This window comes from Anomaloglossus baeobatrachus, chromosome 1 (genome assembly GCF_048569485.1).
Source record: "Anomaloglossus baeobatrachus isolate aAnoBae1 chromosome 1, aAnoBae1.hap1, whole genome shotgun sequence".
NCBI lineage: Eukaryota > Metazoa > Chordata > Amphibia > Anura > Aromobatidae > Anomaloglossus > Anomaloglossus baeobatrachus.
Genome location: NC_134353.1, coordinates 421,646,007 through 421,658,728, shown reverse-complemented (window position 1 = coordinate 421,658,728; position 12,722 = coordinate 421,646,007). Strand labels below are relative to the sequence as shown.

Sequence of the window (12,722 nt, the reverse complement as noted above, 5' to 3'; positions counted from 1 at the left end):
CTAGGGCCTCCCTACAGAGTTCACACATTTATCACCTATCCTGTGGAAAGTCCATTTAATTTCTGGCTGTTCAAAAAAATTTGGAGCTCTGTACAAAAAATTGAGTTTTGGCCCATATAAAATGATAATTTGAAGATAATCATCACATTTTTCAATCTACAGAGATTTAAAATGCAAAAATATTAAAAACATCATGTTTATGAACATTTCATTTAAAGTGTCACTATCATTTTTTTGACAACAAAATACCAATTTACAAGGATTCATTCAATACTTTATGTTAGACAAGTTGTTTTTATGCACATTCCAGTTTGCCACAAATATATATTACTGCAGCACAGAGCTGACACGCAGAAAAATGAAAGCTTAATGCAGGCTCACAGTGTGAAATTTTACATGCATACATTAATCTCCAATTTACAGAGTCAGTTTAGTGGACAATTTCTCCTGCAGAAAGGTGTGTATTTAAAGGGAACCTATGCAATTTAGTGCTGGTTTAGTGTTTGTTGGTATGGACAGACCTTTTACACAGTGATCAACATTAATTTTCGAGTGCACTTATTGGGGTTGTCCAAAAATGGACAACTATTTCTTAACTCCTAAAGTGCCTCATTGAAGTGCACCTTATCGATGTCCACCTTTAGGGACATTTTTTTGTCACTTAAATGCATGTATTTTTGTCTAAAAATAATTGTGTTACATTTACCTTCTCAGAAATCTCAATCAGCAAACAAGGGACTAAACACTGCTTCTCAAATAATAAATCTACCCAATATACCTCCTTTTGACAATGTGATGAAGGTCCTTAGCAAGGGATCATCTTTCGTACCAACAAGCAATTTTTGTTTATTTGAATTGGTTAAAGATTTACACAATTTGCGAGGAAGCTTTGTACAACAGAATTAATGTTTATGCACTGACCTGAACATCCCATCATATTTACTACCGGATGCAAGGGTGCTGGCATCTCTAAGAGACCTTTCCCCAGGGATAACCGGTATTGGGCTTTTAACAAAACTCAAAAGTAAAAGTAATAAGATGCCTCCCACAACAGAGGATCTGTCACCGATTGATGTGTTAACAAACGGGGTCAGTAGGAAGCTACCTAAAATTGACAAGAAATTGCATAGTCCCAATTTTTCTAGCAAGCGGGTGCTTGTGGAACTGGAGAATTACCACACTATTGTCATTAAACCATTGGTTAAAGGAGAGAATATTCTTATTATGGATGTACAACAATATTTGGAGATGTGCCTCACACTTTTTGAAAGCAGAGAGGGATATATGATTCTATCCACCAACTCCCCTCATTCCCTTTTGGAGAAAATAACCTCCCTTCTAATGGAAGCAAAACAAAATACTCTTGCTAGTAAAGACAAGTTTACTCTTCTCCTTCCAATGCATGCAACAATTAAGATCCACAAGTGGGGGTTAACCTGGTCAAAGGTATGCTTATTGTGTCCAGTATTGGATGTTTTGGTCAGAATTTGGGAATTTACACGTGCTAAGATTCTTTGTCACAGACCTTCCCTCATACACCAGGGACACAATGGACCTACTTAAGAAACTTGAGGAAATTTTGGTGAATGGCTAAACATGGCTAACTAGCATTGATGTTGAATACTTATACTCCTCTATAATTATTGGACAATATGGTCTACCATCAGGTGAAGAGCCACTGAAATGTTGAACCCCTGTGCCCCAATGTATGCAATTTTGTTCCTGGGCTGGTCTTGTTTTTGTGCACAAATGGAAACACATAATGGCAAAATAGAGTTGTGGGCAAGATATATCAACAACATTTTTATACTTTGGAAGTCCCCATGTGAAGGTTTTATCCATTTTTTGGAAGCTTTAAACCCAAACTCTATTGGCCTATGATGCACATGGGAAATCAATAAGTAAGAACTACTGTTTTTGGATCTGTTGACCGGAAGAGAAGAAAACAGTTCACTCAGGAACACGATCTTCTGCACTAATTCTGTTCTTCAATGGAACAGCCATCATTTGCCCCCCACAGAAGAAGGGAATACCAAAGGGCCCATACTTGTGCCTTAGACACATCATAAAAAAGAGAAGTTTTGGCAGCACTCTGACACAACTGCTCAAATATGGGCAATTTTATCAAACAATCTTGAGACCTTAGGAAAAGGTTTCCATCAAGCGGCTACCCGAACTGGATTCTTAGGAAGGCATACCAATTTGCAATGAGACAACGAAAATAAACACTTCTTATTCTCCTTAAGGAAAATAAAGAGGGAGAACCGGCAGCCTCCTGTGCTGTGAGCCACTTCCCTCTCCACTGAGCCACAGTAAGGTTCTGTCACTGTCCTGGTTCTGAATACTTTGTGTGTTCAATTCCTTTCTGCTAACAAGTGTTTCCTAAGATGTAGTAAAGTTTGCCCTATAACCCGGCGAGTGTAACTATTTGAAGCCTCGGGGTTCCATTTCCTGCTGGTGATATTTCTGACGTGGACCCTGCTTGGAACTACAACGTGTTTGTATTGTGTTTCTCCTGGCAGATTAAAACTTTTGGTTTACTTTATTTTACTTTGCATCTCCTATCGGATTCTTTAGGAGGTACGTGGAACTCTTGATGGCTGCTTAGGAAACGAAGGTCCGAGTGGGTCATCTGAGTCATCCAGTTAAGGTTGTGTCAGTCTGTACAGGGGCCTTTATGGACTGCACAGCTGAGACCTCTAGTCTGTACAAAACCGGTCAGGTGTAGTCGATTTAAGTAAGACCTTATTTTTTCCTTATGTACCACCTGTGCACGTAAGTGCGCATAACAACTAACTAGATTGATAGTGGCATATGATAACAGGGCCTAACAACTGAATACTTCTCGCCATGCTGTTGATCAGATTCAAACATGTCTCGACCAAAATCTGATCCCTGGTCTCTTCGACAAGTTCCCAATGTTGGTGCATGCTAGTTGACTCACTTGGGTATGTATACAGCTTTTTCTTCAACTCTCCCCACAAATGTTCAATTGGGCTGAAGTCTGGGGACTGTGGGGGCCAATCCAGCAACTCTCCTTCATTGTCATTGAACCATTTCTTCACTAATTTCTACATATTTACCAGTTAAGGGTATTGTTATGCTGGAACACTATGTCATCCTTTTCATACCCATAGTACTCGAGTGTACGAAGTAACTTGTCTTATAGAATACTGACATATTGAGACCACCATTGATCCTGGTTACGTATCCAATGCCTTTGGCTGTTAAACAACCCCAAATCATCTGACTTTATGCACTGAACTTGACAGTTTCTTCCAGATCCATTTGCACCCTACAGAGCCTAGTCTATAGATTTTTGTCTCATCGCTCCAGATGACCCGTTTCCAATCTTCTACTGTCCACTTTTTCTACTTCTTTGCAAACTGGAGCTGACCCTTCTTATGCTATTGAAGTAAAGGCGTCTTCACCTTTTTTGGTGTAACGCGAGTCACACAGTGCTTGCATGGACGTCTGTGATCTCACTATTACTAAACATACGAGTCACCTCCACTGCTGTGTTTGTTGCACCAGAACTGATACACCTTCTGTTGAGCTAACTTGTTGACTCGGCCATAGCGTGGCCTTTGAATGGAAGGATGGACTTCATTTCATATTCTTCTAACTGTCATTGCACTCACGTCTGTGGAGGTGAGTATAGACTTTTTTATTTTACCTGGTGGAAACGAAAAAACAGAAGGGGTTGTCCTAGTAGTGGACAAACCCTTTAAGAGTTTCCTTGGCTGTGTGTTTGGGATCATTGTCTTGCTGAAATGTCCACTCTCGGTACATTTTCATCATCTTGGTAGATGGCAGCAGATTTTTTTTAATGTCTTGGTCCATTTACCCTCCCTTCAAGGACATTAGTTTTCCAATGCCATATGCTGAAAAACAGCCCTATACCATGATGTTCCCACCAGCAAACTTCCCTGTTGGTATGGAGTTTTTAGGGTGATATGCAGTTTCTTTTGGTCTCCAAACATGGTGTGTATTATGGCCTCCAAAGAGTTCAATTTTTCTCTTATCTTACCAGATTATATTCTCCCAGTATTTCACAGGCTTGTCTAAATGTTGTTGAGCAAAATATATTTTGCTTAAATGTGCTTTTTGTTCAGTATGGTGAGCATACATGCAGGAAATGGAGGTTGAGTGCATTAATTATTGTTTTCTTTGAAACAATTGTACCCCGCTGATTCCAGGACTCTCTGGAGCTCTACATAGTGAATGATTTCACTATAGGAAAAAGAGTCAGATTTCGCTAATAAGAAATATTAAAAATGTCCTTTACTATTGATTTATGGGAAAACAAATATGACGATTACTCTTTAACCACTTTATATGAATCAGTTTATTTGTGTCTTTTAATGTGCTATAAAACAATCCGCTATTAATTTATATGATAAATATATGATAGTGACAATTTAAACTGGTGTCAATGAACACAGTTCGAAAATAACAGATTAAATTCCAATTGTATTTATACTCAGTAACAACTATTGTATCAATAAAGCTGTCACATTATGCAACAAAAGTAAATGCCTGAAAACTGAAAAGACATCTACTGAAGTCCATAAATTAACAACCTGGTAGATGCTAGGTGCATCTACCATCCAGTACTTTGAGCCTAGCAGAGGATTTTTAGAGTTAAAGGGAACCTGTCACCAGTTTTTTGCCCCATAAGCTGCGGCCACCACTAGTGGGCTCTTATATACAGCATTCTAACATGTTGTATATAAGAGCCCAGTCCGCTGTGTAAAACATAAAAAACACTTTATAATACTCACCTAAACCGGTCGCTGCAGTGGATGTGGCTCAAATGGGCATCTTAATCCTCCGTTGCCGGCACCTCCTCTTTCGGCCATCTTTGTCCTCCATCTTCTGAAGCTGCGTCTGACGTCATACACACTCGCCGGCATTCAGGTCCTGAGCAGGCGCACTTTGATCTGCCCCGAGCAGGGCAGATCAATGTATTGCACTGCGTATGCGCAGGAACGGTGAGTGTGTATGACGTAGATGCATCATGCACACAAGCTTCAGTAGGAAGACGAAGATGGCCAAAAGAGGAGGCGCTGGCATCGGAGGATGAAGCCACATCCACCGCAGCGACTGGTTTATGTGAGTATTAAAAAGTGTTTTTTATGTTCTACACATCGGTCTGGGCTGTTATATATAGCTTATAGGGCAAAAAACTGGTGACAGGTTCCCTTTAAGCTTTGCTCATCTCTGATGGTGACAAACAGGTAAGGTGCCAGAAGATCGTACAAGCACCAAAATACTACTACTGTAAATTTTATAAGCTCAAACAAAGACGTCTTGAGTGCTATAACATTTTCACTATCACAACTCCATCAAACAGTGCAGGAATAGGATGTCTGACCACAATCAGAGCATAGAATAGTGCCAGAAAAAGTAGGGTTTCTTAATCCATCTACTGCTACCAGACCAGTGATTAAGTCACAAAGAGAGCCATGTCTTTTTACATGTCAGGAAAGTTCATAAGTCCTGATTAAAGATCCCTAGAGAACATGCTTGAAGTTAGGCAGCCAAAGTAAGTCTCCATAGACTTACATTGTAAAAGCGACATCTGGCTCAAGCAGTGTGCATAGGATTAGCTGTGTAGTCTGGTAGTCACTGAGAAGAGGAGCAGAAGAACACTGAACTCCAGTGAGAGCAGCGGAAGGTGAGTATATTAATATACTCACACTACACTACATGAACATATACACACTTTTATTTAAAAAAACAAAACTTCATGGAAGACTTCTTTAAGGTCACAAAGGTACAGCTAATTACAAGGGACAGCTCTGTAATGAAATTAGCTAAGCTCCTATGTGATCCATAATCTTTAATTTCCAAAAATGTCCCTATAAGTTTGTTGATAGTTGAAGTCATCATGAGCTCAGGAGCAAATATGGACAATTACTTATGGTCGGGCAACACTTTGATAAAAAATGTATTTATTAGCAAGGGAAAAACCTTGTGTGGATACTTGGTGGCTTGTGACTATTAGACCAAAAGCTGGCTCTGTAACCAGACCAGAAGTCAGCCTTCTATTCAACTGAGGATGTCTGGGATCTACCTTTGAAAGAGTGCCAGCAGAAAAAGCTGAAAAGGCAGAAGCATGAATCGGAAAAAACAATATTAGAGGCCACTCAGAATTCAGCAAATGGTAACATCTGAAGAAAATATCATCTGATTAAACATCTGATCAAACTTTCAAAACATGTCATGGCCGAAAGTGTTGGCAGCCTTAAAATTGTTGGATATAATGAAGTGCCTCTTCCAGAAAATTATTGCAATTACACATGTTTTGTTATAAATCTTTATGTTGTTAGCGTGTATTGGAACAACACAAAAAAACAGAGAAATAAAAAAGCAAATTGGACATAATTTCACACAAAATCCCAAAAATGGGCCAGACAAAACTGTTTGCACCTTTCCAAAATTGTGGGTAAACAACATGTGATGCTTGTTCAAACTCACTCATGGCAAGTAACAGGTGTGAGCAATATGAAAATCCCACCTGAAGCCAGATACAAAGGGGAGATGTTAACTCAATCTTTGCATTATGTCTGTGTGTGTCACACTAAGCATGGAGAAAAAAGAGAAGAGAACTGTCTGAGGACTTAAGAACCAGAATTGTGGAAAAATATCAACAATCTCAAGGTTGCAAGTCCATCTCCAAGACATTTTGATGTTCCTTTGTCCACAAACATAGTCAAGAAGTTTACAATACATGGGACTGTAGCTAATCTCCCTGGAAGTGGACCGTAGAGAAAAATTGATGAAAAGTTGCAATGCAGGATAATCCAGATGGTGGATAAGCAGTTCCAATTAAGTTCCAAAGAAATTCAAAAAGGTTCTGAATGACAGCACAAACTATCCATTGACATTTGAATGAAATGCTATGACAGGAGACCCAGGAGGGCCCCACTGCTGACACAGAGACATAAAAAAGCTACACTGCAGTTTGCCAAAATGTATGTAAGCCAAATTTCTTCTGGGACAGATGAGACCAAGATAGAGCTTTTAGGTAAAACACATCAAACTACTGTTTACCAAAAACAGAATGAAGCCTATAAAGAAAGGAACACAGTAGCTACAGTCAAATATGGTGGAGGTTCAAAGATGTTTTAGGGTTGTTTTGCTTCTTCTGGCACTAGGTGACTTGACTGTGTGAAAGGCATCATGAAATCTGAAGCTCACCAAAGTATTTTGGGTTGCAATGTAGTGCTCAGTGTCAGAAAGCTGGGTTTGTGTCCTAGGTCATGGGTCTTCTGCAGGACAAGCTCTGACTACTGCAGCCCCTGGCACTAGCCACGATTGTCATGGGGTCCTCAGGCCTGCAGGCCGCAAAAAGAAGCAGGGAAGAGAACATCGAGGGAATCGAGGACAGGTGAGAAAAATCTTTTTTTCTTTGTATATGAAGAACGGCATATAAGGCGAAATTACTACAGGATAGGGACAAAGATGGGCACATTACTTCAAGAAGGGGACCAGGATGGGCACATTACTACAAGAAGGGGACCAGGATGGGCACATGATTACAAGAAGGGGACCAGGATATACACATTACTACAAGAAGGGGACAAAGATAGACACATTAATACAAGAAGGGGACCAGGATGGTGACAGGATGGAGACAAGGATAGGCACATTCCTACAAGAACCGTCAAGAATGGCACATTATTTTAAGAAGGGGCCCAGGATGGGCACATTACTACAAGAAGGGGACAAGGATGGGCACATTACTACAAGAAGGGGACCAGGATGGGCACATTACTAAAGCGGGCTTTACACGCTACGAGATCGCTACAGCGATCTCGTTGGAGTCACGGATTTTGTGACGCACATCCGGCCGCTGTAGCGATCTCGTTGTGTGTGACTCCTAGGAGCGATTTTGGATCGTTGCAAAATCGTCCAAAATCGCTCCTCGTTGACATGGGGGTCCATTCTCAAATATCACTGCTGTCGCGTGGGCGAAGTTGATCCTCGTCCCTGCAGCACCACACATCGCTACGTGTGACGCCGCAGGAACGAGGAACCTCTCCTTACCTGCCACACGCCAGCAATGAGGAAGGAAGGAGGTGGGCGGGATGTTCGACCAGGTAAGTGCGTGTGACGCTGCCGTAGCGATAATGTTCACTGCGGCAGCGATCACCAAATATCAGCATAACGATAGGGGCGGGTGCTATCACGCTCGCCATCGCTAGCATCGGCTAGCGATGTCGCATCGTGTAAAGCCCGCTTAAAGGATGGAGACAAGGATAGGCACATTACTTCAAGAAGGGGACCAGGATGGACACATTACTACAAGAAGGGGACAAGGATGGTCACATTACTACAAGATAGGGACCAGGATAAGCATATTACTACAAAAAGGGGACCAGGATGGGCATATTACTACAGGATGGGCACATTACTACATGATGGGGACCAGGATAGGGACATTACTACAAGAAGGAAACCAGGACGGGGACATTACTACAAGAAGGGGACCAGGATGGGGACATTACTACAGGATGGGGACATTACTACAGGATAAGGACCTGGATGGGGATATTACTACAAGATGAGGACCCCATGGTAAAATTACCAAAAGATGTTGGCCAAAATTAGAATAGAAGGGGATAAAATGTAAAAAATAAAGTAGGGGAATTTGTTTTTTTTTCCATTAAAAATGCTTTTTGATATATCAACTAAAATAAACAAAAAACTGCATATCACCACATCCGTAATGATTCAAGCTATAAAACTATATCATAATCCATGCGATGAATGCTATTTAAAACATTTTTAAAAAAACAAGTGAAAAAAATCAAAAAAAGTGATTCAAAGGTGCATAGAAAAAAATATATGGCATTACTAAAAATTTCACTTTGTCCTGCAAAGAATGCAGCCCCCAAATAACTTTTTTTCTATGTGTTGCCCATATACCCAGCCGAGTTTGAGAACCCTGTGGTAGAAATTTCTCTATTGGCCAGCAATGAGTCCAGATCTAAATCCCATTGAGCCCCTGTGGAGAAATCTTAAAATTGCTGTTGGGAGAAGGAGAAGGCACCCTTCAAACATGAGAGACCTGAAATTTCAGTTTAGGGGTGGGTATAAGAAGCTTGTTGTTGGTTATAGGAAGCGATTGATTGCAGTTATTTATTCAAAAGGTGCGCAACCAAATATTAAGTTGAGTATGCCAACAATTTTGTCCGGCACATTTTCATAGATTTGTGTGAAATTATGTCCAATTCCCCTTTTTTTTCCTCTGTTTTTTTTGTGTTGTTCCAATGTATACAAAGGAAATAAACACGTGTATAACAAAACGTATAATTGCAATCAGCTTTTGGGAGAAATACATAATTTTCTGAAACAGTTTCAGAGGTACCAACATGTTTGGCCATGATTGCTTTTATATATATATATATATATATATATATATATATATATATATGTACAAATATTGACAACTTGATCAAAAACTTAGATTCCGGTCAATACTGGATGTGTCTACTTTAAACTCCTCTTTGGAAAGATGTAATAGTTCTGACTGTATGAAGCATACATAACAGTCTTAGGGGAAATATTGTGGTTATTTAGAGCAAGGTAAAATAAAGTATACCACATGTAATAAAGAGCTGAACTATAATCACTAATAACCAGAAAGCAATGGTTGTAGTTATCCCAAAAAAGGTAAACCTTGTTCCACAGTGATAAAGAAAGGGGACACTTACTAGACTGCATTGTGCGCTCTTTAACATCCAGTGTCCAAGCACCTTGACCTTGATTAGAACGAGCAGCGAGACGAAATATATACTCTGTGTTGGGTTTTAGGCCTTCTACTAAATAAGATGTTGCAGGATCAAATGTTTTTCTTATCTGTAAAATATACAGCATCAGCATACAATTACTCTAAGTATAGTGTATGTGAACGTGGCAGAACATAACATATTACTCACTGTGTAAGAACATCATATACATTGAAAATAGACATAAAATAGCAATGAATTACAATCATTTAGAGTAATGTACAGTAGAAGTCTACTGCATTTTCCATCAAATGCAAACTGGAAAAAATAATCATTCTCAATGGCTTAAGTCAACAATTTTCTTTCTAATTAAGATGACCATTATACGCTTACATGGATACAGGTATGTGCAGAATAATAGCAGTGTGATTAGTTCAATCTTTATAAATAGCATTTATTTATATATATATATATATATATATATATATATATATATATATATATATATATATATATATATATAAAGACACTGGCACTGCACATTCAATTCCAAATGAAAACAGAATACAAATATACATCTTTAAGGGGAAAAAAAGGAATAATAATAGGCTGATCAAAATAATAGCAGTGTCTGCATTTTTATTTACACACATTATTTACACAATATTTACAGCATAAAGTGAAATTTGTTTACAGCTTTTCTGTTAATCCATGAACTAATATTTAGTTGTGTAACCTTTATTTCTGATGACTTCTGAGTCACCTAACATCTTATACCTGCGAACAGATATTCCCACCCAAGCTGCCCGGACTACATTCCACAGTTCTTTTACATTTTTAGGTTTTGTATCTAAAACTGCATTTATCTCCATTGGTACAATGTCAGGAATGACCCATTTTTCTCAAAAAAACAAGGGCTAAAGCCAGCAGGTTGAACATTTGCTGCCCTCCTTCTTAAAGTAAGAGCCATAATTGACACTTGTTTCTTCACAGAATAAATCACCTAAGTAATTGAACTCCGCACACTATTATTGAGTAGAACACTCCCTTTTCATTAAATTAGTAAACTATAGCAGCGTGCAAGTCATGACTGGTGATTCTGTTGGTTTCCAATTACTCACCTGCACCAAGTCATGAATTTATTCCCATGTTGTATTATCTATTCTCGTCAAAAATAGTAACTAAACAGAACAGAGACATTAGACTGCTATTATTTTGCACATAACTGTTTAAACAGGAGAACTAATACAATGATGCCTAAATTACGATTTCAATAGTTAGATGCAACAATAAAGATCAAGGCTGACCAATGTGTTATCTGCATGGTGGCTTCTTTACAACACCATCTCTATGTAGCGATTAGTCACATGCTGGGTAAAGCACCGATTTCTACTGGCATTGACCAGTACAGGCAACTCATAAGTCACATCTCATACTATTCCTGATCATAAAGGAAGTCATAGTGACAGGTGTAATGGACATTGTGGCTGCCATTAGAAGCTATAGTTCTTTCTTTCAGGGACAGACTTGGCAACTATTATTATGGGAGCTTCTTAATTAGCGCATTGGTCATTGATAGAGGTTGGAACTGTCACTGTCATAGCAGGTTTTTGCAGTTAGAATCAGATGTGATTCTTATGGTTATGAAGCACTCCACCTGGCACTATTAACTGTAATAACAGTAGAAAAGGACCACATCCACCTATCAAAATTAGTGAGCCTAAATGTCTAGCCTTGGTGCAATCTGCACCTCTCTATTGCTTATGGACTTTTTTTTTTTTACAGAAAATACTAGTTTTTGCTTAGTTGGTGAGTGCTAACCTGTTCTTACTACATTGATCTTGCATTTACTTTTTGCCTAAAGGATTTAAGCTCCACCTCGTAAGCACTTTTTATTTTTGCTCCAACATCAAGGCTAGCCAACTTGTGCATTATCATCTATAGTTGCGCCGATCCAGTGGATTCTAAGCATAAATGTCCTGAACTTGATGGATTATTAATACTAAATTCACAGTATTCAAACTTGACTGCTACCTGATTTTCTTGCCCTTGGAGAATGCAGGAAACTGAAGAGAAACACACACTCATTCTACATGCCCTGGCATTATTTTTATTGGTCTCTTTTTAATAGGAAGCAGAGACATCTGGACTAGGGTGCAATGGTTTTCATATATGCCATGTTCTTAGAAGTATTTACGAGTATACTCATTTAGTTTTCTCCATCCATATCGAATTGGCAAGTGCATATAAAGAAGCATGTCCATGCTCCTTACGTCATCTCCGAAGCACAGGCAAGAAGCATCTTCACTTAATTTAGTAAGTACAGTATATAATGAAAAAAAGAATGGTGTGTGGGCAGACTGAAAGTGTAAAAGTTTCCTTTACAATAGATACTAGAATACTATTCCTCATGTAATACAAACACTTACCTCACTTCCTCGTTCTCCTTCTTTGTAACAAACCTCATATTTTACAATGCTATCCTGACGAGGGGGGCTCCACGTCAAGCTAATGCTGGTTTCGGACTTGGCTTCAGCTCGGAAATTCATCGGCTGGCCGGGGACTGTTCAGGTTGCAGTGCACAAAACAAGATACACATTATAGAATACTTATCTAAGGTCTTAAATGTACACTTCTCTCATCATAATAATACAATAAAACTGAATAATTATCGTTTGGGGGCCATTCTTGGTATGATGTGCTCACTTTTAGGAACACACACCCGCACTATATGGTTTTGTCTTTTCCTTTGTGTGACTGTTGTATGAGTGCTGACTACAAAATCGTTCCAGTTTCCTTATTTTCTGGCCGATCTCGGTGACTTAACTGATCGTATCTGCATGTGCGTATACATTGAGCTATAAGACTGAATACTTGCAAGAATGAAAGTTCGCATTCAGCACGAGTAAGGATGGATTTCCACATAGCGTTAGGAAAAACACAGAAGTGTCATTTTCTGCATGCTTCCAGTGTTTAGCAAAA

General features: G+C 39.1%; 1 protein-coding gene across 1 annotated transcript in view; it reads right to left on the bottom strand.

The window, feature by feature from the left end:
- Nucleotides 1-12,722, bottom strand: part of PTPRS (protein tyrosine phosphatase receptor type S) — a 684,599-nt gene that overhangs the window by 321,915 nt on the left and 349,962 nt on the right. Inside the window, exons 9-10 of the mRNA XM_075352599.1 lie at nucleotides 12,170-12,303; nucleotides 9,726-9,870 (exon numbers count right to left, since the gene is read on the bottom strand). Of these exons, the coding sequence (XP_075208714.1) occupies nucleotides 9,726-9,870; nucleotides 12,170-12,303 (279 nt within the window). The remainder of the gene's footprint in view (nucleotides 1-9,725; nucleotides 9,871-12,169; nucleotides 12,304-12,722) is intronic.